General features: G+C 44.8%; 1 protein-coding gene across 2 annotated transcripts in view; it reads left to right on the forward strand.

Moving 5' to 3' along the window:
* Nucleotides 1-2,776: 2,776 nt before the first annotated feature.
* Nucleotides 2,777-25,427, forward strand: part of LOC129860972 (semaphorin-3ab-like) — a 33,080-nt gene continuing 10,429 nt past the window's right edge. The window contains exons 1-8 of one of the 2 annotated variants that reach the window (XM_055931951.1): nt 2,777-3,428; nt 14,435-14,589; nt 15,943-16,005; nt 16,172-16,291; nt 16,725-16,818; nt 17,001-17,120; nt 18,136-18,281; nt 18,419-18,533. In XM_055931951.1, the coding sequence (XP_055787926.1) occupies nt 3,329-3,428; nt 14,435-14,589; nt 15,943-16,005; nt 16,172-16,291; nt 16,725-16,818; nt 17,001-17,120; nt 18,136-18,281; nt 18,419-18,533 (913 nt within the window). In that variant the 5' untranslated portion in view covers nt 2,777-3,328. The remainder of the gene's footprint in view (nt 3,429-14,434; nt 14,590-15,942; nt 16,006-16,171; nt 16,292-16,724; nt 16,819-17,000; nt 17,121-18,135; nt 18,282-18,418; nt 18,534-25,427) is intronic. The other variant, XM_055931950.1, reaches the window with a different exon arrangement.

The raw sequence follows: 25,427 nt of genomic DNA on the forward strand, positions 1-25,427 counted from the left end.
CGTTACTATGGCCTATTTATTGCCTACCTCCTCATGCCTTTTGCACACACTGTATATAGACTTTCTTTTTTTCTAATGTGTCATTGACTTGTTTATTGTGATATTGGCTTGTTTATTGTTTATTCCATGTTATTCCATGTGTAACTCTGTGTTGTTGTCTGTGTCACACTGCTTTGCTTTATATTGGCCATGTCGCAGTTGTAAATGAGAACTTGTTCTCAACTAGTCTACCTGGTTAAATAAAGGTGAAATCAAATAAAAAATCAAATATTCAATCTCATGCAAAGAAACCAAGATAATGCAATTCCTGTGCCCAGTCCCAAGACAATGTAGTTTAACCAGTTCTTTATATAGCAGTGCTTTGTATAGGGGTCGTTTTTGGGACATGACGAGCTGCAACGTTTTTATTATTTTCCAGTCTTGCAGCGACGCACTTCGGTAAATTAATGTAGATGCACTTTGGCTCAAATGCTGTTGGCCACTGAGTGGTCTGAGCCACATGGGGGCGCCAAGGCCCTATGATTATCAAAAGGACATTGAGTAGTCGAGACCCATAATTTGAGCACGGAAGTGGTCTGGAGTTGAATTCCTACAAGCGTCTCCTGGCACACTAAAAGCTGAAATATACAAGGACAACAGGAGGTCAGGAAAGGGTAAAGGATAATTAGCCTAGTTAAAGCAAAATATAACTTGTGATCTTTGGGTCACACTTAACATTACAAGTGATGTACATCCCACAGAAAACTTTGACCATGATTTAAAAAATTAAAAGCGTCTTTCCCCGTTTTACTCTTTCCCATGTCCTTTCAGTTCAGCTCAATATTTACCCATGGCCATGTTCAATGTTGTGATGTTGCCTCTAGAATTGGAATCTTCCTTCTCTCTCTTTTTGAACTTCTTGGCCTCTTTCTTCTGTTCCCTCTCCTCCCACTCCAGCGGTCCTCCAGCTTCTGCCTCTTCTGTTCAGCCTTCAGCAGCTTTGCCCGGTTCCTTTGATTCTGCTCCACAAGTGTGATGTCATACGTCCCCTTGTACCTCATTCTGTCATCTATGTGCTCCTCGTTGTAATAGGTTATCTTAATCCTCTTCTGGTAGCGATCTTTAACCTTTTCGTTCACCCAGTGAATCACCTTCCTTCGCTTGATGTTCTCCTTGGGCTCTTCACTTCCTTCCTCCTCTCTGAGGTCCTTCCCCTCCTCCTCGTTGGCACTTGCCTCCATCTCCTCAGTCTCAGCAATGAGGCAATGAGGAGTGCTTACTGCCACTGGACTCAGCTTCTTTCTCCTCCTCCTCTCTCACTAGGAAGGGCTTTGGGTTCCTCTTCATCTGGTCAATGTAGTTCCTGCGTTAGGTTTTGTAGGCCTCAGCCTTGGCCTGGTGTTCAGCGTCCTAAGCCTCCTGGAGGAGCCGCTGCTTGGCCTCTTGGATCTCTTCAAGGGGAATGATCCGTCCCCTGTAGACCACATCTACATCTACACATTTTCACTCATCAAACTCAATGTCCAGTACCTCACATTGGGTCTCGGCAGCAGCCATCGTGGCCTCTGGAGCTTGATTGGGCTCTGGATCTTGGCTGGATTCGAGAGTTGGGTCATTCTGGGTCTGGAGCCAACAGTCAGGTGTGAGCTCGACCTGGGGCCTCGGCTTGTAGACAATGAGCCTAGGCACGTGCACAGGCACAGCAGGCTCCTTCTTCTTGTTCTCATTCTACGCCTTCTCCAAATACATCTCTTCCAAGGTTTTCTCCCACCTCTGTCATCTTTCCTCTCCAACTATTCTCTCCTCCTCTTTCATCTTCTACTCCCTAAAATCAGATTAGATAAGTCAATTACTTTATTATTCCTATGAGACATTTTTGTGTGCAGATCTGTGCATACATTAAAACACATCATAAATCATAGACAGGGACATATCTAAACAATTATAGCCAATAAATACAAGTCTGGTCTTGTCCAGGTTGGTAAGAGTCTCCAGCTGTTTGAGTCTGTCCAACTCCCTCAATCTATCATCCTGCTGTTTCATGTCCAGGTATGTCTCTCCCTCGGTCATCACAACTGTCTCCCTCCTTCTCAGTCTCTCCTGGTTCAGGGCTTTTGTCCTGATCTCACTCTGTTTCTGTAATTCTGAGTTTTACATGCTTTATCAACAATCACGATGCTACAACTAGCTACTACTACTACGGTACAGCTGTACTAATACAACTACTGTACTACTGTACTACTACTACTACTACTACTACTACTACTACTGTACAGCTGTACTAATACAACTACTGTACTACTGTACTACTACTACTACTACTACTACTACTACTACTACTTCTCCATCTGCTTCTACATCTGCATTGCTTGCTGTTTGGGGTTTTAGGCTGCGTTTCTGTATAGCACTTTGTGACATCGGCTGATGCAAAAAGGGCTTTATAAATACATGTGATTGATTGATTAATTGATACTACTACTACTACTACTACTTCTACTACTACTCAGTGGTGGGAAAAGTACACAGTTGTCATACTTCAGTAAAAGTAAAGATAGCTTAATAGAATATTAAAGTCACCCAGCAAAATACTACTTGAGTAAAAGTCTAAAAGTATCTGGTTTTAAATGTACTTAAGTAAAGTGGTGGAAAAGTAGTTTTATCATACTTCAAAGTAAAAAGTAAATGCTATACATCAAATTTTAAATTTCACAATGCCAACAAAAGGACTCTTTGATGCAGCGGAGTGAAAGTGACAAGAAAGAGGGGGTAGAGTGAGAGCGAGAGGGACAGAAACAAGAGGAAAGGCACAACACATAGCAGTTGTCTTATTCCCATTTAAAGTAGGTGTTCCTGCAGCAGTGAAAAAGAGAGAAGGAGTGTGTGTGTTTGTGTATGTAATTTGGGAACTCTTCCCCCGCCTCCTCTTTGCCTATACGGAGGAGAGGAGGACTCACTGAAAGAGAGAGAGAGAGGGAGATCAGAGGAGATGAGAAGAGTACAGTGGGAGAGGAATCAAAACTCAACAAGGGGAGAAACCCAGACATAACAGAAAAGATACAACAGTGTGAGAGACGCATGAGACAAGTCACACGAAGAGAAGACATGAGACAAGTCACACGAAGAGAAGACATGAGACAAGTCACACGAAGAGAAGACATGAGAGGAGACACATCTGATCTGTAGCTGTTTAGCTGAAGCCAAGTGGGAGTAGTGTGTTTTGTTGGACTAGATTTATCTAGGTATCTTTCCGAGCCCACACACATATACTTGTGATTGTGTTTCCTGCAGTTGCCTTCCTCGTGAAGTGTGTGTTGTGCTCAGGACTTTGAGTGTGTGTGAGTGAGAGACCATGTGGCGGTTCGTGACCCTGGTCCTCCTAGGCCACCTGGGGAGCAGTCTGACGGGGGCATGGAGAGCCTCCCAGCCTCGCCTGCAGTTCACCCACTCAGGTAAGACAGAACCCCTCTCTCTCCCATTCACATCCTGCTGTCTCTGTTTTAGTGTGCCTCACGTGCTGTATTTTTGTATAGCTCTCCACTCACTGTGTTGTCTATTTGAATTGTATCATCTAGTTCCTTCTATGTCCCTATAACTGCTTCCCTCATACCATTACATAATAAAGGATCAGCTATGTTTGGAAGAGTATGGCAGTTTTGTGTGAAGATGTGTGTGTATGATTGACAAAGTGCGATTTTGTGTAAAGATGTGTGTCGTTGAGAGTGCTAATTTTTGCTTTAAAGAATGTGTATGATTGTATATTCATCTGTCTTCTAAGAGATTTTTGGTCTGTGCTCAGTGAGTGATATTTGAGCTGCTCCATCTACTCATATCTGATAATGTAACAATAATAAACCCCAGTTGGGAGTGATAGTCTAATCGTAATGGGCTGTACTCACACCATTTAAACACACCCAGACATCACACAGACTATGTGAAGTACAAATAAGAATCAGATTCAAGGCTGCAAAGGACATGGCCAAGAAAGTACAAAAGGAAATTGTGCAGGGAGGAAAGCTAGTATTTCAAAATACTCTCAGGTGGAAATTTTCTCATTAATTTAGTTTAGTCAGACCTAAAGTGGCTCAACACAGAGAGAGATTTTATTTTCTACATTTTTGTTCTGCTGTATTTCAGTGCTTCATCTGGCTGCTTTTGATGATGTGTACTGCCAGATGTGAATTGTGCTTAATACAAGGTGTTTCAAGGTGGTACTGTGGTCCTGTGCATTAGAGGGAGAAAGAGTGTGTGTGATAAAGGAATTGCTGGGTGTCAGAAATGTGTGGGTGTGTGAATGTGTGCATGTGTGCGTCTTTGTCTGGGCGTATATGTGTGCGTGTTTCAATCCGATGCAGACACCGACACACAGACAGTGACTCTCAGAGGGAGCACCATGTGCTGGTCATTTCCCTCCCTACCTCCGATGTACATCTGATAGCCTGGCTGCCTTTTCCTCTGCTCTTCACGGGTCAGGGGCGCCTGATTCCAGATCAGATCCTGGAAGACCACATGTGATGGAGCTGGTTTTTAACCCCAACATGGCTGATTACCCCATCAGCCTGGCTGCCTGGTCCCTCTCTCTCCAACCCTCCTAGCCTTAATGACTAAATTATCCCAGTTATTCAGTCAAACTTCACGTCAGCCAGCCAACACTGGAGTTAAACTGCCTGCCACCCCACTTATAATGACTCAATTATCCCAGTCGCTTGTAGACTCTGGGCCTGATTTCCCAAATGATAAATGACAGCTGGAGATTGGGTTTGTGCCCCCCACACACAAAAGGGACATTTTACTGCTGCGGATTATGTGAAATGTATAGCGGCACATACAAAAGGCTAATGAAGCAATCTCAGCGGTTAAGCCATGTGAAAACCGCACACAAGCGGGTTATAATAGAGTTGGGGTTTGATGATGCTTGCCTTGTCTGGTTTCCTTTACAGTTCACCTGCTCCTCTTGTGACCTGTGATGATGTATTATTTCCCAGTACAGTGATTGGAGAGGTGGCCATGTTTGAAAGTTCTTATAATTTAGATTGATTCACACACAACATACTGACATAGACTGGGAGTCATTTCATCATCTAGATGATAACACATTCTCCTTTCACCTGAGGGGAGAATTTGTACCCCTCTTCCTTGGTAGCACCCTTGACAACGGCAGACAGTGGTTTTGCAGCCTTGAACTAAAGGTGTGCGGTAAGACTCAGGCAAGGACTCAGGCAATCTGATTATGATTTATATCTATGTATTCAGAAAGGTGAAAGGGCAAGGTGTCCACTTGTGCCTGGTTGAGTTGTGAAAGAATCCAGATGTCAGGGAGTGTGTGTTTGTCCGTTTCCCAGACATCTCCAGTCCTGCCTTTCTAATTGCACAGTAATTGGTGAAGTGATAACCCCATTTCCACAGGAAATGTGCCCCGGTTTCCTCATCTCTCTAGTGGCGCACCGAACTAAGTCTTCCTCCTGGGAACTGTGAGCCAGACAACTCAGCTAAGGGGCTCCCCATGTAGAGACACAGACAGCCTAACTCAGACACACAAACACACACACAGACAGCCTAACTCAGACACACAAACACACACACAGACAGCCTAACTCAGACACACAAACACACACACAGACAGCCTAACTCAGACACACAAACACACACACAGACAGCCTAACTCAGACACACAAACACACACACAGACAGCCTAACTCAGACACACAAACACACACACAGACAGCCTAACTCAGACACACAAACACACACACAGACAGACAGCCTAACTCAGACACACAAACACACACACAGACAGCCTAACTCAGACACACAAACACACACACAGACAGCCTAACTCAGACACACAAACACACACACAGACAGACAGCCTAACTCAGACACACAAACACACACACAGACAGCCTAACTCAGACACACAAACACACACACAGACAGCCTAACTCAGACACACAAACACACACACAGACAGCCTAACTCAGACACACAAACACACACACAGACAGCCTAACTCAGACACACAAACACACACACAGACAGCCTAACTCAGACACACAAACACACACACAGACAGACAGCCTAACTCAGACACACAAACACACACACAGACAGCCTAACTCAGACACACAAACACACACACAGACAGCCTAACTCAGACACACAAACACACACACAGACAGACAGCCTAACTCAGACACACAAACACACACACAGACAGCCTAACTCAGACACACAAACACACACACAGACAGCCTAACTCAGACACACAAACACACACACAGACAGCCTAACTCAGACACACAAACACACACACAGACAGCCTAACTCAGACACACAAACACACACACAGACAGCCTAACTCAGACACACAAACACACACACAGACAGCCTAACTCAGACACACAAACACACACACAGACAGACAGCCTAACTCAGACACACAAACACACACACAGACAGCCTAACTCAGACACACAAACACACACACAGACAGCCTAACTCAGACACACAAACACACACACAGACAGACAGCCTAACTCAGACACACAAACACACACACAGACAGCCTAACTCAGACACACAAACACACACACAGACAGCCTAACTCAGACACACAAACACACACACAGACAGCCTAACTCAGACACACAAACACACACACAGACAGCCTAACTCAGACACACAAACACACACACAGACAGCCTAACTCAGACACACAAACACACACACACACAGACAGACAGCCTAACTCAGACACACAAACACACACACAGACAGCCTAACTCAGACACACAAACACACACACAGACAGCCTAACTCAGACACACAAACACACACACAGACAGCCTAACTCAGACACACAAACACACACACAGACAGACAGCCTAACTCAGACACACAAACACACACACAGACAGCCTAACTCAGACACACAAACACACACACAGACAGCCTAACTCAGACACACAAACACACACACAGACAGACAGCATAACTCAGACACACAAACACACACACAGACAGCCTAACTCAGACACACAAACACACACACAGAGAGCCTAACTCAGACACACAAACACACACACAGACAGCCTAACTCAGACACACAAACACACACACAGACAGACAGACAGCCTAACTCAGACACACAAACACACACACAGACAGACAGACAGCCTAACTCAGACACACAAACACACACACAGACAGCCTAACTCAGACACACAAACACACACACAGACAGCCTAACTCAGACACACAAACACACACAGACAGACAGCCTAACTCAGACACACAAACACACACACAGACAGCCTAACTCAGACACACAAACACACACACAGACAGCCTAACTCAGACACACAAACACACACACAGACAGACAGCCTAACTCAGACACACAAACACACACACAGACAGACAGCCTAACTCAGACACACAAACACACACACAGACAGCCTAACTCAGACACACAAACACACACACAGACAGCCTAACTCAGACACACAACCACACAGACAGACAGCCTAACTCAGACACACAAACACACAGACAGACAGCCTAACTCAGACACACAAACACACACACAGACAGACAGCCTAACTCAGACACACAAACACACACACAGACAGACAGCCTAAATCAGACACACAAACACACACACACAGACAGCCTAACTCAGACACACAAACACACACACAGACAGCCTAACTCAGACACACAAACACACACACAGACAGCCTAACTCAGACACACAAACACACACACAGACAGCCTAACTCAGACACACAAACACACACACAGACAGACAGACACTCACACCCACACACACACTTTCTCACTTACGCACAGGGCTGGTGTAGGGGGGGGGGGGGGGGGGGTGTCATAAAAATAAATACCATAAATACCAATCATTGTAGTAACCCTGTGTTTATAAACGTAGATATTGACTTTAACACTTCAGCATGGTTTTGTGGCACAGTGCAGAAGGTTGAGGGTTCACAGACCACAACGGATGAGCTCACTCTCCCTACCTCTGTCATTACACTACGATCAGAACCGGCTGCAGACAATGATCAGCTAGGGGAAATCTGATTTTCAACATTTTGATGCTATACTGTATTTATAATTATATAAAATATATGCCAGGAATTTTCCAGGTCTCTGTGCCAATGCACCACACACAACCAATAAGCAATGCATAACTGTATACCGATTACTTTGAGCGCTTGTAATCATGGTTTGCGTTTTCAACACCACAATCAAGTAAAGCATGTTATCTATGTGGACGACTTGGGAGAATGATGATCGGCAACAGAAAGCGCTTCAGTATCAGAAGTAAAAATACAGCCAGACTGGCCTGCTACTGTGCCCTTCTATAATCTGTTGAGAGTAGATCCACCACTGATCTCCTCATGATGGGTATAGGGAACATTTGAGTATCATGTAGTAGCCTAAACCTATCGATGTTACATTGATCTGGGTGAATGGAATATGAATGACAGTCATCCAATGTGCTGTAATAGAAATAAAGCCATGCTCATTAAAAAAAGAATAGTCCTCCTTCATCTTAAATGGCACCGACCGCCACTGGATCAGCTATATCATATTGCAGATAGAGTGTAGCTTCCATCAATGTAATTTTGTAAATATATACAGTACCAGTCCAAAGTTTGGACACACCTACTCATTCAAGGGTTTTTCTTTATTTTTACTATTTTCTACATTGTAGAATAATAGTGAAGACATCAAAACTATGATATAGAATCCCCCCAAATACAGGTGTGCCAAACTTGTAGCGTCATACCCAAGAAGACTCAAGGCTGAAATCGCTGCCAAAGGTGCTTCAACAAAGTACTGAGTAAAGGGGCTGAATACTTACAGTACCAGTCAAAAGTTTGGACACACCTACTCATTCAAAGGTTTTTCTTCATTTTTACTATTTCCTATATTGTAGAGTATAAATATGAAATAACACATATGAAATCATGTAATAACCAAAAAAGTGTTAAACAAATCAAAATATATTTTAGATTTTAGATTCTTCAAAGTAGCCACTGTTTGCCTTGATGACATCTTTGCACACTCTTGGCATTCTCTCAACCAGCTTCATGAGGAATGCTTTCCCAACAGTCTTGAAGGAGTTCCCACATATGTTATTGATTGATTAACTATGACCTTTCAAATCACCCAGCACTCTTCAGCCATTCCTGAACCTGCAACCAAAAACAAGCTACATATGGACAGTACCAAAACAAATGATCTAATGATTCTGTCTCTTCGCAGCAGAATCTGCAGAGCTGGGATGGTTGTATCCCCCATATATACAACATTCTATTGGTTGCAAGAATTTTATATAATCATTTAAATTGGAAAATTCTAAGTTTTGAATCCGGCCAATCAGCTATTCCTCTATCTTGTGGATTTATATTGAAAATTGGTGCAGATTCGTATGATTTTGTGTGGTATGATTAATAGTTAGCCTATTGCAGATCTGGACAAACGATCCACCTATCACTATTGTCACTATGAATAGATGACAGGATAGACAGTTGACTGGTAAAGTGCAGTACATAAGGGAAGTACCAAAACACCTTGATAGAGGAGGCGCATGTAAGTAGATGAGGAAATTTGGCTATATGGAATACATTATATAGTAAAATCAGCAAAATGGAGACTGTAAATCAAGGAAAAATCACACTACCCTCCCCAAAGCAAAAAAAAAGTTTGTCAACCCTCACCTATATTGGACCAGCCTACCCCAGTAAATGTAGAACTGTCCCTCAGTACCAGTCTGAGGAAAAGAGCCAGCTGTCCTAAAAAGGACACCCACCACAGTGTGTGTGTTTTCACGTTTGTCTGTGTGTGTGTGTGTAATTGCTCTTGTCTGTGTGTGTGTGTGTGTGTGCGCGCTCGTTGTGTGCGTGTCTGTGTCTCCTGATGCAGGAATGTTCTTAGCTGTGTCACACGCCATACATTTGCACTAATCACATATACGCCCATCAGTGGCTCCCATGACTGAGGTTCTCTAATGTCAGCTGGCTTGGGTTTGTTTGGTGGCTAAAAGCATACGGTCACTCCCGTCCTCCTGGTGCCATGCTAACTCACGATCACTCCCGTCCTCCTGGTGCCATGCTAACTCACGGTCACTCCCGTCCTCCTGGTGCCATGCTAACTCACAGTCACTCCCGTCCTCCTGGTGCCATGCTAACTCACGGTCACTCCCGTCCTCCTGGTGCCATGCTAACTCACGGTCACTCCCGTCCTCCTGGTGCCAAGCTAACTCACGGTCACTCCCGTCCTCCTGGTGCCATGCTAACTCACGGTCACTCCCGTTCTCCTGGTGCCAAGCTAACTCACGGCATCCACATCCACACAGGACAAGAGGAAGAGAGGGTGAACGGTAGACTCGCCCCAGAAATGCCCCAGATACCAGGGGAAGTGTGAGGATTGTAGCATGATGGAATGGGGGCGGAGAGGATGGGGCGAATGGGCGGTGTAAATTTGTCAAACATTTTCTTTAATTTAGATTGACAGGGTCAAGGATCAACTGACTGGTGGTCAAGGGTCAAGGTCTTAAGGACCTGCTGTCTCCTTTAGCTTGTCTGAGGACGTCTGCACTCTGAAGTAGAGGTCTTCACGGATCGAACCCGAATACCCGAGACCCAACCTGGGACCAGAACGGCTGATAGACCCGAATGGACCCGACCTCGGCTCTGCATAGCTTATAGCATATTTATTTGATGCTAATAAGGTGAATTTATTGACTTATAGAAGGCCTAGCCAACATATAAATACATATTTCTTCATCAGAAGAGCAACTTGTGTAATGGTCCTGTAATCAACGTACTTTACTCAAAATATACAAAATACAAAGCAATATAGCGAGCCCACAATAACGGACCGATGTACAACGAACAATTACTCACAAGCAAACATGGGGAACAGAGGGTTAAATAATAAACAAGTAATTGGGTGAGTGAAACCAGGTGTGTAAGACAAAGACAAAACAAATGGAAAATGAAAAGTGGACCGGCGGTGGCTAGAAAGCCTGTGACGTCGACCGCCGAACCCCGCCCGAACAAGGAGAGGGACCGACTTCGGCGGAAGTCGTGACAACTTGGCTGACTCTCTTGGGCGTCAGGTCCGGGTCTAGGCCTGGTTATTGTCGGGTCCATTTGGGTTCGGGTGTGATTGTCCTCCAGTCCGTTCGGGTCCAGGTCCAAAATGTTGGACCTGAGAAGACCTCTACTCTGCTGTCTTTACAAACACGTTGAGTCTACTCGGACTGAAAATAATGTACATGGCTGTTCTGAGTTTAGACACATTCAGAAAAAAAACAACTTCTGTTTGTGATCTCGAATTTTGACTAGATTTTTGGGGATTTTAAACTAAGCCGACTGAATTTAACAATGTACCTCACTAGTTTATTTATACACATTGGCCTACATTTACAGTTGAGCAGTTAGTACACTAGTGCATGAAGATAATGGACTTACTCCAGTAGATGTGCTGAGTTTTGGTGTTAGCTGGAGGTCAGTCAGTGAAACACTGCCAGTACTAATCCCTCTGAGGGGCTGCTGGTGAGGGCAGGTCTGGAACCCCCACTGGGTCGACACGGTCATTGCTGTCAAGGCAAATGCCCCAGAGGAAGGATCGGCTCAGTGGGGTGGGTGGGTGCAGCTGGTGTGTTGGGAGTAAGTCTGTGTGTCTGTGTGTGTGGTGTGTGTATATGTGTGTGTGAGTGTATGTGTGATGTGTGTTGGTGTGGAGACTACATGTCCGTTTCTATGATAGGGATTTGTGCTTGGGAGAGGCAGGAATGTGTTTTCTGTCACCCTGAATAAGAAGCATTCATCATATACTCATAATGATGGGTGCTCTGGCCATTGGTTCTATAGTCCAGTGTGTGTGTGTATAAGTATGCAGCATATACATACACTGAGTGTACAAAACATTAAGGACACCTGCTCTTTCCATGACAGACTGACCAGGTGAATCCAGGTGAAAGCTATGATCCCTTATTGATGTCACTTGTTAAATCCATTTCAATCAGTGTAGATGAAGGAGAGCAGATGTTTAAGCCTTGAGACAGTTAAGACATGGATTGTCTATGTGTGCCATTCAGAGGGTGAATGGGCAAAACAAAAGATTGAAGTGCCTTTGAACGGGGTATGGTAGTTGGTGTCAGGCGCACCGGTTTGTGTCAAGAACTGCAACGCTGCTGGGTTTTTCATGCTCGACAGTTTCCAGTGTATATCAAGAATGGTCCACCACCCAAAGGACATCCAGCCAACTTTTTAAAATGTTATTTCACCTTTATTTAACCAGGTAGGCTAGTTGAGAACAAGCTCTCATTTGTAACAGCAACCTGGCCAAGATAAACGCATAGCAATTCGACACACACAACAACACAGAGTTACACATGGAATAAACAAAACATAGTCAATAATACAGTAGAACAAAAGAAAACAAAAAGTCTACATACAGTGAGTGCAAATGAGGTAAGATAAAGGAGTTAAGGCAATAAATAGGCCATGGTGGCGAAGTAATTACAATATAGCAATTAAACACTGGAATGGTAGATGTGCAGAAGATGAATGTGCAAGTAGAGATACTGGGGTGCAAAGGAGCAAGATAAATAAATAAATACTGTATGGGGATGAGGTAGGTAGATAGATGGGCTGTTTACAGATGGGCTTTGTACAGGTGCAGTGATCTGTGAGCTGCTCTGACAGCTGGAGCTTAAAGCTAGTGAGGGAGATATGAGTCTCCAACTTGACACAACTGTGGGAAGCATTGGCAACAACATGGGCCAGCATCCCTGTGGAACGCTTTCGACACCTTGTAGAGTCCATGCCCTAACGAATTGAGTCTGGAAGGAGTTCTTAATGCTTTGTACACTCAGTGTACAGTATACACTCAATGACCAGTTTATTAGGTACACCACACCGGTCACGAAAATTGTTTGCTCCTACAGACAGTGAGTCACAGTCGTGGGTTGCTATATAAAGCAGGCAGACAGGCATGGAGGCATTCAGTTACTGTTAGAAAACCCAGCCAGTCAGCGGCAGTGCTGTGGTAGGCAACAGCTCGTTGATGGAGAATGACAAGAATCGTACAAGCTAATAGGTGGGCCACAAACAGGCAAATAAGATGGTTATACTCTTATCAAGGAATTTGATGGTGATATTTGGAACGTGTCACTCAACAAGTTTGCCAACAACCAAGAGTGTGTGTGTGCCAGTTTGTCAATCTTACTCTCAGTCCTCCCGATATCTTTAAAATAAATCGCTTGCTACCTCTTTCGCCCAATAAATTCAACTGATTCAATGAACTCCAAATGGCACTTTATTTTATTTTTGTATTTTCCCTCAATAACAGACCGTCTGCTCCAAATTAACTCTCCATTTGATTAATTTTTCTCTTACATGCCTTCTCCCCATCGATTTATCCTCTTCTCATTGCTGTGTCGTTTCTTCCACGCTCGTCATCTCTCATTTCTCAGTCTGTCAGTTTCATCACAATGGCATCAGTATAATCTCACTGTTCCAGTTTTACCACCAGACACTGTCTGTCATTAAGTCTCCATCTTCTCCAAGCCCTCCTCCTTCTATCTTATATCAAACACATATGTGAGCTAAGCTTGAGCTAAGCTTTCCTAAAGGGAAACAGATACTTCTATGTGTTAGGACAGTTAGACGAATGTAAACGAATCCATCCTCAAAATTCCTTCCTATGTGATCTCAAAGCTTATAGACATGTGCTGTATGTTAGTGTAGATCAGTTTGTGTGGGAGAAGTGTGGTTTCACAATAAGAGTAGACTGATAGAAGTGGCGATTGTCATTCTCTGCTAATCGCTACTCTTAGCTATCCAGCTATCGGATCTATCTTGTACAGCCTCTATCATAGCTGTCATTGTATCCCTGTTGTATCACCCACTATTGTCTTATCTGTCTGGAGATGTACTAGTTACTTTTCTCTGGCGGACTTGGACTTTAACTTTGCCCGATAAGAGTGCTTGAGAAATGAATAGATGCATGTGTGATAGATACTGTGGGACATGGTTTGTGCTGTGTCATATTATGTCTGTTTGCGGAATGGAGTTAGACTTATGCAGAGTCCTAGACACAGAGTACTACAACTCCTATGATTGATGGATGCAGCCTAGTGCCACTCATTAGCTGGTGTGCCATCTGAGATATTATAGCTGGTGTGTGACTATGTGTTTTTGATCTCTCTGCCTTTCTATCTGTATATTGTAAACTGTCAATAAATTGTTTGTCCATACTGTCAAGTTGTATTCGTCATTAGATTACAGATGCAGTATAACTGTAATATTTTATTTTGTACCATATTGTGACTGTACCCTCTGCTGTACAGTGTCCATATTAGGACATCCGCAGTACTGTGCTTCTGGTTGTTGTATTCATCTCTGGATTTTTCTCTCTCTTTCAGAGCTGGTCCAGAATGGCCGTCTCCTGTCCCTGCCCCTGGCGGCGGGGGACGTGCACTCTCTGCTGCCAGACGAAGATGGCCGCCGGCTGTACGTGGCCATGAAGGACAACCTGCTGTCCACAAGCCTGGACGACATCACACAGAACCCACACATGGTCAGACTGCCTGGCTCTCTATAGGCTTCTTTCACATAGGGGCTTTTCACACTACAGAGCCCAACCGAGCCTAACCTAACCAAGCTGCACTGAGCTGGTCTAGTGACACATCCACCATAGTTGTTGGAACTTATTTGAAAAAGATGATGTGAAAAGCGATTATTCAAACCACAGTTTGGCTCTGGTCTGCATGATAGTGTGACAAGGGTAATAGATTCAATACAATCACATGAACACATTCATTCATACAGTACAGCTACACTCACCAGTAAGGAAAACTGTAACTCAGAAAACCTTGTGAAAGAAAGAAGGGGGTGGATGACTGTCACAGTCAGGGTGTGTTGTCCAGTGTGTATGGCTAATGCAATTTAAGGGATAATTAAGCCCAATTTGATGGTAATGAGAATATGGATGGTGATGCCATCTCCAGCTGTCCAGCATCCTTCCTCTTTCCATCAAGCCCCCTGTGTCTCTCAACCACTCTCTTTCAGACCAACACTCATTCTAATACCCACAGATCCACACACACACTCTGTCCACCTCTCTACTGTATGTAACCATGCCCACTACCAGTCATATCCTAATTTCTCTCCTTTTCCACTTCCTCTCTCTCAGACTCTCATTCTAATACACATAGACACACATTTATACAGGAAGGCTCTCATAGAGTAGCACGTAGTGTATAAAAGAAGGTTTCATTCACCCCTGTTCCCATTTCTGCCTGGCAGGAGCTTGACTGGAGCCATGAGCCCTCTAATAAAGCTATCCTCTGATCAACCAACCCCTGAGGCATTCCTATTGCCCGAGTCCCTCACCACCAGCCCACATCACTCACACTGACAGAAGAACTGTGTGTGTGATCACTCTCTCCAACATTATATTTATCCATGTCCACTACCAATCATATCCTCCTTTAATTAGATTTTTTCTCCCTACCACATTCAAACCACATTCAAACCCCCAGTCCCTTTTCGGTATATTACTAATTGAATTGCATGTTGCACAGGGATTAGTGTAGTTTCTATGCATTTCCATATCTTTGTCCATGTGACAGAGCATAGAAGCATATTTTCAGCTGCCAATGTATAAAACTCCCATCCAAGAAATGTTATTTGTCACAGATGGTTGATTTATATAAGGTTGTTTTTCACAGTGAGAAACATGGTGGTCTCTGATTCTACTCCTCCCTCTGGTATTCACTGATAATGAAAACATCTTTATCTAATCACATGATCTCTGCTACGGCCCCTAAATGACTAACTCAGTGAACATGCTATGGAGGTTAGTCATCTATGGTGGCATCATACCGGCTAATCATGGTGGCATGACAATTATACTGGCTTCCTCTTTCAGCTCTACTGGCCAGCAAGTCCAGACCGGGTCCAAGAGTGTTTGATGGCTGGAAAGGACCGGGAGGTGAGTGGTTACGGTGTACACACACACACACACACACACACACACACACACACACACACACACACACACACACACACACACACACACACACACACACACACACACACACACACACACACACACACACACACACACACACTGTACTAACTTCTAGTCTCCCCTACAGTTGGAGTGTGCTAACTTCCTGCGGGTGCTGCAGCCCTACAACCAGACCCACCTATATGTGTGTGGAACAGGAGCCTTCAACCCTCGCTGTGCCTTCATCCCCACCAATGTCTTCCACAAGGTAAAATCACACATGCGCTCGCTCACATAGACATGCACACACACACACACACACGCACGCACGCACGCACACACACACACACACACACACACACACACACACACACACACACGCACGCACGCGCGCACACACACACACACACACACATGCACACCTGGAGTGGTTTGAGAAACACACTCTACTGATGCCTATCTCAAGCTTTCCCTGTCTGTCCCTCTACATCTGTCCTATAGCAATAAATCCTATATTCGTGTGTGTGTGTGTGTGTGTGTGTGTGTGTGTGTGTGTGTGTGTGTGTGTGTGTGTGTGTGTGTGTGTGTGTGTGTGTGTGTGTGTGTGTGTGTGTGTGTGTGTGTGTGTGTGTGTGTGTGTGTGCTTGCGTGCATGTACACATTGTGTATAATGTGTTTATTCAATTCTGTTTATTTGGCAGTCGGAGCGACAAACTCTGTCATTTGGAGAGACTGAATGTGGGAAGGGAAAGTGTCCATACGATCCACACCAGAAAACAGCCACAGCCATTATTGGTAAGACCACGACAGTATGTGTGAGAAAATGTCTTGTGTGTGCGTAAGTGCACACTAATAAAAGGACCTGTTTGCTGTCCTTGTAGGTGGATGTTGATGATAATGCATGTTTATATGTGCTGTTCCATAGGGTAGGTCTATATAGTGTGGCGGATAATGTGTTTGTCTGTATTCGTGTACAGATGGCGAGCTGTACGCTGGGATCTCTTCCGACTTCATGAGTCGAGACTCGGCCTTCTTCCGCAACCTGGGCAGTCGTCATGTGATCCGCACTGAGCAGTACGACTCCACCTGGCTTCAGGGTAAGGAACTTGGTCTCAGCGTTCTAGGATTCTGTAGGAACCTCTCTATAGGCTTGATCAAACAATAACAACTAAATAATTTCTCTTCATTCTCTCTTTCACTCTCCCATCACAACATTTTCCTTTCATTCTCTGTCATTTGTTTTCTTTCTCTTTCATCTCCCTTTCGATCTTTCTCTCTCATTTGTAAACTCTCCCTTCTCTCTATCTCTTTCTCTCAATTCAATTCAATTTAAGGTCTTTATTGGCATGGGAAACATATGTTATCATTGACAAAGCAAGTGAAGTAGAAAACAAACAAAAGTTAAATAAACAATAAAAATTAACAGTAAACGTTACACTCACAGAAGTTCCAAAAGAATATAGGCATTTCAAATGTCATATTATGTTTATATACAGTGTTGTAACGATGTGCAAATAGTTAAAGTACAAAAGGGAAAGTAAATCAACATAAATATGTGTTCTTCACTGGTTGACCTTGTCTTGTGGCAACAGGTCACACATCTTGCTGCTGTGATGGCACACTGTGGTATTTCATCCAGTAGACATGGGAGTTTATCAAACTGGGTTTGTTTTTTCGAATTCTTTGTGGATCTGTGTAATCTGAGGAAAATATGTTTATCTAATATGGTCATACATTTGGCAGGAGGTTAGGAAGTGCAGCTCAGTTTCCACCTCATTTTGTGGGCAGTGTGGACATAGCCTGTCTTCTCTTGAGAGCGAGGCGGCCTTTCTCAATACCAAGGCTATGCTCACTAAGTCTGTACATAGTCAAAGCTTTCCTTAAGTTTAGGTCAGTCACAATGGTCAGGTATTCTGCCACTGTGCACTCTCTGTTTAGGGCCAAATAATATTCTAGTTTGCTCTGTTTTTTGTCTCTCTCTCTCCCGCTTTCCTTCTGTCTAAATTGCAAACTTTCTCTCCCCCTCTCTCTCGCGCTCCCTCTCTCTCTCTCTCTCTCTCCCTCTCTCTCTCTCTCTCTCTCGCTCTCTCTCTTCCTCTCTCTCTCTGTCAGATGCCCAGTTTGTGAAGGTGGCCTCGATGGCGGAGACTGATAACCCAGAGGACGACAAGGTGTACGTGTTCTTCACTGAGCGGGCTCAGGAGGCAGAGGGGGCTGCTGGGAAGGTGCTGTACTCCCGAGTGGCACGTGTCTGCAAGGTAAGATCTCTACGTGCCCGTGTGTGTCTGCTGGTATTGACGTGTGTGTGTGTGTTGCCTGTATGTGTGTTTGTTTATATTTTTCCTATCATAGCTGCTGTCTATGTTGATCGTGACATCTGTTCTAATCTGTACAGAATGACATCGGGGGTCAGAGGAGTCTGGTGAACAAGTGGAGCACCTTCCAGAAGGCACGTATAGTCTGCTCCATCCCTGGATCCGACGGGATACAGACTCACTTTGACCAACTACGTGAGTATCAACTATCAACTTTACCTCACTCTTACTTACCAGTGATCACACACATGACCATAAGATTACTGACCATAACCATGAATACAACAAGTCAAACATACAGACAATCATCCTAATGTACAACAGACATACCATATGTCTTCAATAGTATTCAATCTCAATAAGACTGCAGTGGGGGAGGGAGTGAATATTGTACAGACTGTACTGGAGCTGAAACAGCTATGGAAGTGAAGATTCTATGCTTGGCCAACAGAAGGCCCAGTGTTTGATCATGCAGCCAGCATAACTCCACTCCACCCAACCCTGGCTTGTGGTATTCCACTCTGTTACCACGATGACCAGCAGCCTTGTCCATTTACCCTGCTCTGCCTCTGTAGTACTTCAGCCCTGGTTGCCCAGGCAACTGCTCTGAAGTCTCTTAGTCTCTGTTAGAGAGGATTTAAGAGTCTGGTACTGTCCTTCTGCTGTTTCATCTTCTGTTTTCCATGTGCGTTATGGGGTGATTAGTGTGTGTGTGCATGTGTGTGTCTATGTTTATGTGTGCACTCTGTCATGGGTGGTTATGTAGGCCATGGTGTATCAGTAAGTGATGTGATCAGTAGCTGGCCTCGCTGAGAGCGAGACAGAGAGACAGGACCAGTCCCTTATCACATCTATCTTTGTAAAGACAACCAGACAGTAGAATAAACAACCTGAGCCCTACTTCACCCCCTCCTTCATTCTCTCTGGGGTTAAACTAAGTCAACTACACACATTATGACACAAACACACACACACTGAGCCCTACTTCACCCCCTCCTTCCGTCTCTCTGGGGTTAAACTAAGTCAACTACACACATTATGACACAAACACACACACACACTGAGCCCTACTTCACCCCCCCTCCTTCCTTCTCTCTGGGGTTAAACTAAGTCAACTACACACATTATGACACAAACACACACACACTGAGCCCTACTTCACCGCCTCCTTCCTTCTCTCTGGGGTTAAACTAAGTCAACTACACACATTATGACACAAACACACACACACTGAGCCCTACTTCACCCCCTCCTTCCGTCTCTCTGGGGTTAAACTAAGTCAACTACACACATTATGACACAAACACACACACACTGAGCCCTACTTCACCCCCTCCTTCCTTCTCTCTGGGGTTAAACTAAGTCAACTACACACATTATGACACAAACACACACACACTGAGCCCTACTTCACCGCCTCCTTCCTTCTCTCTGGGGTTAAACTAAGTCAACTACACACATTATGACACACACACGCACACGCACACACATGCACTCACGTACGTACGCACGCACGCACGCACGCACGCACGCACGCACGCACACACACACACACACACACACACACACACACACACACACACACACACACACACACACACACACACACACACACACACAAACAAACACACACACACACACACACACACACACACACACACACACACACACACACACACTATGACACACACACTATGACACACACCCCTTTCTGTCCAACCCAACACGTCTCAGCCAGGACAGTGAGTAGGAGGATGAACATAAACAACCCCACACAACAACCTGCCCCGGGACATTGCAGCTGAAAAGATCATCAAAGATCATCAGCCCAAGAATGCCACCGGTGTTTAGTTTATGCCATGCTCCGTCGGCCAGAAACACTACGAATCCCATGAGCGCCTGGTGTGTGTCCGGGTCCCTCATGGTGGAGGAGTGGACACAGTCTGAGTCAGGTTGTTATCTATGCCGGAACTTCAACAGGAATATTTGAGCGAAACTTGTGTCAGTTTTGACAAAAGCCACTATCCTGGCAGGTCATCTCTGTTTACAGGTGAAAGGGATCGTTGACAGTGTTGAGTACTCAACCATCAACATTTACTGAATACATTAGTTTCTAATCATACAGTCAGAATAAAGTGGTTCCAACAGTAGTCTTAGATTGAAAGCTTATGAGAGACATGGTTAGCGAAAGCCTTAGAGCAGGGGTGTCAAACTCAAATACCCAGTGGGCCAAAATGTAAAACCTGAACAAAGTCGCGGGCCAACATTGAACAAATTAACCTTTTAATATGGACCCAAACAAGTTTTGCTTTAACATTTAATATGGAACAAGCATCGCTTATTACCATACAATATATAATTTAATAGTGGAGACATGCAAAATCGAATTTCAAATGAAAAAACACATCAATGGCATTAATTTATTAAATAAATAAAATTTAAATAAAAATCGTATGCCTCTTTTCTATTTGCAGCCTTCTGATTTAAATACCAAAAATAAACTTTTTCCACTGGCTAATAATTTTACAAATAAAATGATAATAAATCAATACCCAGCAGCATACCACCCTGCATACCACTGCTGGCTTGCTTCTGAAGCTAAGCAGGGTTGGTCCTGGTCAGTCCCTGGATGGGAGACCAGATGCTGCTGGAAGTGGTGTTGGAGGGCCAGTAGGAGGCACTCTTTCCTCTGGTCTAAAAAATATCCCAATGCCCCAGGGCAGTGATTGGGGACACTGCCCTGTGTAGGGTGCCGTCTTTCGGATGGGACGTTAAACGGGTGTCCTGACTCTCTGAGGTCATTAAAGATCCCATGGCACTTATCGTAAGACTAGGGGGTTAACCCCGGTGTCCTGGCTAAATTCCCAATCTGGCCCTCAAACCATCATGGTCACCTAATAATCCCCAGTTTACAATTGGCTCATTCATCCCCCTCCTCTCCCCTGTAACTATTCCCCAGGTCGTTGCTGCAAATGAGAACGTGTTCTCAGTCAACTTACCTGGTAAAATAAAATAAAAATCAACCATTCAAGCCCATGCCTCAGAGTTTAGTGGAATTTTTATGGATTTAAATATAGCCCACTGGGCACAGACATCAATTCAACGTCTATTCCACGTTGGTTCAACATAATTTCATTGAAACGACGCGGAAACAATGTTGATTCAACCAATGTGTGCCCAGTGGGAGAAACATGTAAACATTTAAAAGGTGTAATTGGTCAGAATCCCATCAACAGAATTCACTGCTATGTTGTTATTATGTTGTTCTTCAGGACTGTCGTACCATGGGTTTGGACCAGGACACAGTAACTATTGGACCACATAGTTGAGGTTTGAACACTTCGGTCCCGAAGCAGAGGACTAAAAGGTCTTGAGTAGTTTGTTTTGGGTTTATAGATTTCAGGGATTTAGAGGAAGTTCCTATGTGTGTGAGTGTGGCCAGGGGGTATGCAAGACAGAACCCACATCCTAGTCCTTAGATAGCCCAACTCTGATGAGGGAAGGGGAGTGAAGAGGAGGGGTGAGGAGTTGAGGAGAAGCGGTCGTTTTTTGGGATAAGGCTGGGAAAGATAGGGGCTGGAGCCTGAGGGGTGCGGGCCAGACAAGGGTATCTACCCTCCAGGAGAACAGATCCCTTTGTTTAGAGGAACTGACACAGGTAGAGCCCTCTGGAAAGAAAAGTAGAGAGAGAGAGAGAGAGAGAGAGAGAGAGAGAGAGAGAGAGAGAGAGAGAGAGAGAGAGAGAGAGGGAGAGAGAGAGAGAGAGAGAGAGAGAGAGAGAGAGAGAGAGAGAGAGAGAGGAGAAAGACAAAGAAATGTAGAGGAAAGAGACTCAAAATGGGGATTTGAGAGAGATGATTGTTCAGACAGAGAGAGAGAGAGAGAGAGAGACAGAGACAGATAGCCAGCAGTGCCTCCACAGCATGGTGTACCCAAACTCCTCTGCTGTGTGTTATGCCCTGGGCTATGCGGCGGCGTGTGTGTGCAGTGGTGTGTGTATGTGTGCAGTGGTGTATGTGTGGGAGGTAAGATTAGATTCCCACCAGACTGATCTCATCGAGGCCACCTGAAGCAGCAGGAACGAGAGGAATGTGAGAATAGTTTTACGCTTCACTGTGTACCACACCACAACTACAAGCCCACCATACATACTGTCTGTGTGTGTTTGTCTGTTTGTGCGTGCGTGCATTCCTGTGTACGTGTGTGCATGTGTTTGTGTGTCGCATCCAGTATGTCTGTGTGTACAACTGGTTCATGTAACTGTGTATACACAGACTGCGTGTCCGTAATTCCCCCCCCACCCCCCCCCCCCCCCACCTTTATTTAACCAGGTAGGCTAGTTGAGAACAAGTTCTCATTTACAACTGCGACCTGGCCAAGATAAAGCACAGCAGTTCGACACAGACAACAACACAGAGTTACACATGGAATAAACAAACATACAGTCAATAATATTGTAGAAAAAATAAAATTCTATATACAGTTTGTTCAAATGAGGTAAGATAAGGGAGGTAAGGCAATAAATAGGCCATGGTGGCGAAGTAATTACAATATAGCAATTAGACACTGGAATGGTAGATGTGCAGAAGATGAATGTGCAAGTAGAGATACTGGGGTGTAAAAGAGCAAGATAAATAAATAGATACAGTATGGGGATGAGGTAGTTGGATGGGCTGTTTACAGATGGGCTACGTACAGGTGCAGTGATCTGTGAGCTGCTCTGACAGCGGGTGCTTAAAGCTAGTGAGGGAGATATGGGTCTCCAGCTTCAGTGATTTTTGCAGTTCGTTCCAGTCATTGGAAGCAGAGAACTGGAAGGAAAGGCGGCCAAAGGAGGAATTGGCTTTGGGGGTGACCAGTGAGATATACATGCTGGAGCGGGTGCTATGGATGGGTGCTACTATGGTGACCAGTGAGCTGAGATAAGGCGGGGCTTTACCTAGCAAGGACTTATAGATGACCTTTGAGCCAGTGGGTTTGGCGACGAGTATGAAGCGAAGGCCAGCCAACGAGAGCATACAGGTCGCAGTGGTGGGTAGTATATGGGGCTTTGTTGACGAAACGGATGGCACTGTGATAGACTGCATCCAATTTGTTGAGTAGAGTGTTGGAGGCTATTTTATAGATGACATCGCCGAAGTCGAGTATCGGTAGGGTGGTCAGTTTTACGAGGGTATGTTTGGCAGCATGAGTGAAGGCTGCTTTGTTTGCGAAATAGGAAGCCGATTCTAGATTTAATTCTGGATTGGAGATGCTTATTGTGAGTCTGGAAGGAGAGTTTACAGTCTATCCAGACACCTAGGTATTTGTAGATGTCTACATATTCTAAGTCAGACCCGTCCAGAGTAGTGATGCTGGACGGGCGGGCAGGTGTGGGCAGTGATCGGTTGAAGAGCATGCATTTAGTTTTACTTGCATTTAAGAGCAGTTGGAGGCCACGGAAGGAGAGCTGTATGGCATTGAATCTCGTCTGGATTTTAATTAACCCAGTGTCCAAAGAAGGGCCAGAAGTATACAGAATGGTGTCGTCTGCGTAGAGGTGGATCAGAGAATCACCAGCAGCGAGAGCGACATAATGGATGTATACAGAGAAGAGAGTCAGCCCGAGAATTGAACCCTGTGGCCCCCCCATAGAGACTGCAAGAGGTCCGGACAACAAGCCCTCCGATTTGACACACTGAACTCTATCAGAGAAGTAGTTGGTGAACCAGGCGAGGCAATCATTTGAGAAACCAAGGCTGTTGTCTGCCAATAAGAATGTGGTGATTGACAGAGTCTAAAGCCTTGGCCAGGTTGATGAATGCGGCTGCACAGTAATGTCTCTTTTCGATGGCGGTTATGATATTGTTTAGGACCTTGAGTGTGGCTGAAGTGCACCCATGACCAGCTCTGAAACCAGATTGCATAGCGGAGAAGGTACGGTGGGATTCGAAATGGTCGGTAATCTATTTGTTGACTTGGCTTTCGAAGACCTTAGAAAGGCAGGGTAGGATAGATATAGGTCTGTAGCAATTTGGGTCTAGAGTGTCTCCCCCTTGGAAGAGGGGGATGATCGTGGCAGCTTTCCAATCTTTGGGAATCTCAGACGATACGAAAGAGAGGTTGAACAGGCTATTAATAGGGGTTGCAACAATTTCGGCAGATCATTTTAAAAAGAGAGGGTCCAGATTGTCTAGCCCAGCTGATTTGTAGGGGTCCAGGTTTTGCAGTTCTTTAAGAACATCAGCTATCTGGATTTGGGTGAAGGAGAAATGGGGGAGGTTTGGGCGAGTTGCTGTGGAGGGTGTAGTGCTGTTGACCGGGGTAGGGGTAGCCAGGTGGAAAGCGTGGCCAGCCGTAGAATAATGCTATTGAAATTCTCAATTATCGTAGATTTATCGGTGGTGACAGTGTTTCCTAGCCTCAGTGCAGTGGGCAGCTGGGAGGAGGTGCTCTTATTCTCCATGGACTTTACAGTGTCCCAGAACTTTTTGGAGTTTGTGCTACAGGATGCACATTTCTGTTTGAAAAAGCTAGCCTTTGCTTTCCTAACTGCCTGTGTATATTTGTTCCTAACTTCCCTGAAAAGTCCATATCAATGTCTTGTTTGTGTACATGTTCGTGTGTCATATATTTGGTCAGTGGTTGATCTGTGTCATGGGGATGGGAGGGATGGAGGACAGTGTGGGGCCATAGGAGACAGAGAGGCAGAGAGGCCTAGCTGCACAGCAGGAGAGGACTGCTGTAGGAGGATTGGTCAAGGAGGATCATAGGAGGATTGGTCATGGAGGATCAGCTCGTCTTCAGCTCTCACACTGAAATGGCATATTACTGCCTGGGATTCGTTAGGTTGGCCCACTCAACCGTACCACCATACCAAACAGCATTAGTCACACGCACACAAATAGGAACACGCTTGTACACACACACACACACACACACACACACACACACACACACACACACACACACACACACACACACACACACACACACACACACACACACACACACACACACACACACACACACACACTTGTACACTTTCTCACATGCTCACACATACATGTATGCTGTATGCTCACACATACATACGCACACATTTCGTAT

Source organism: Salvelinus fontinalis, chromosome 8 (genome assembly GCF_029448725.1).
Source record: "Salvelinus fontinalis isolate EN_2023a chromosome 8, ASM2944872v1, whole genome shotgun sequence".
Taxonomy (NCBI): domain Eukaryota; kingdom Metazoa; phylum Chordata; class Actinopteri; order Salmoniformes; family Salmonidae; genus Salvelinus; species Salvelinus fontinalis.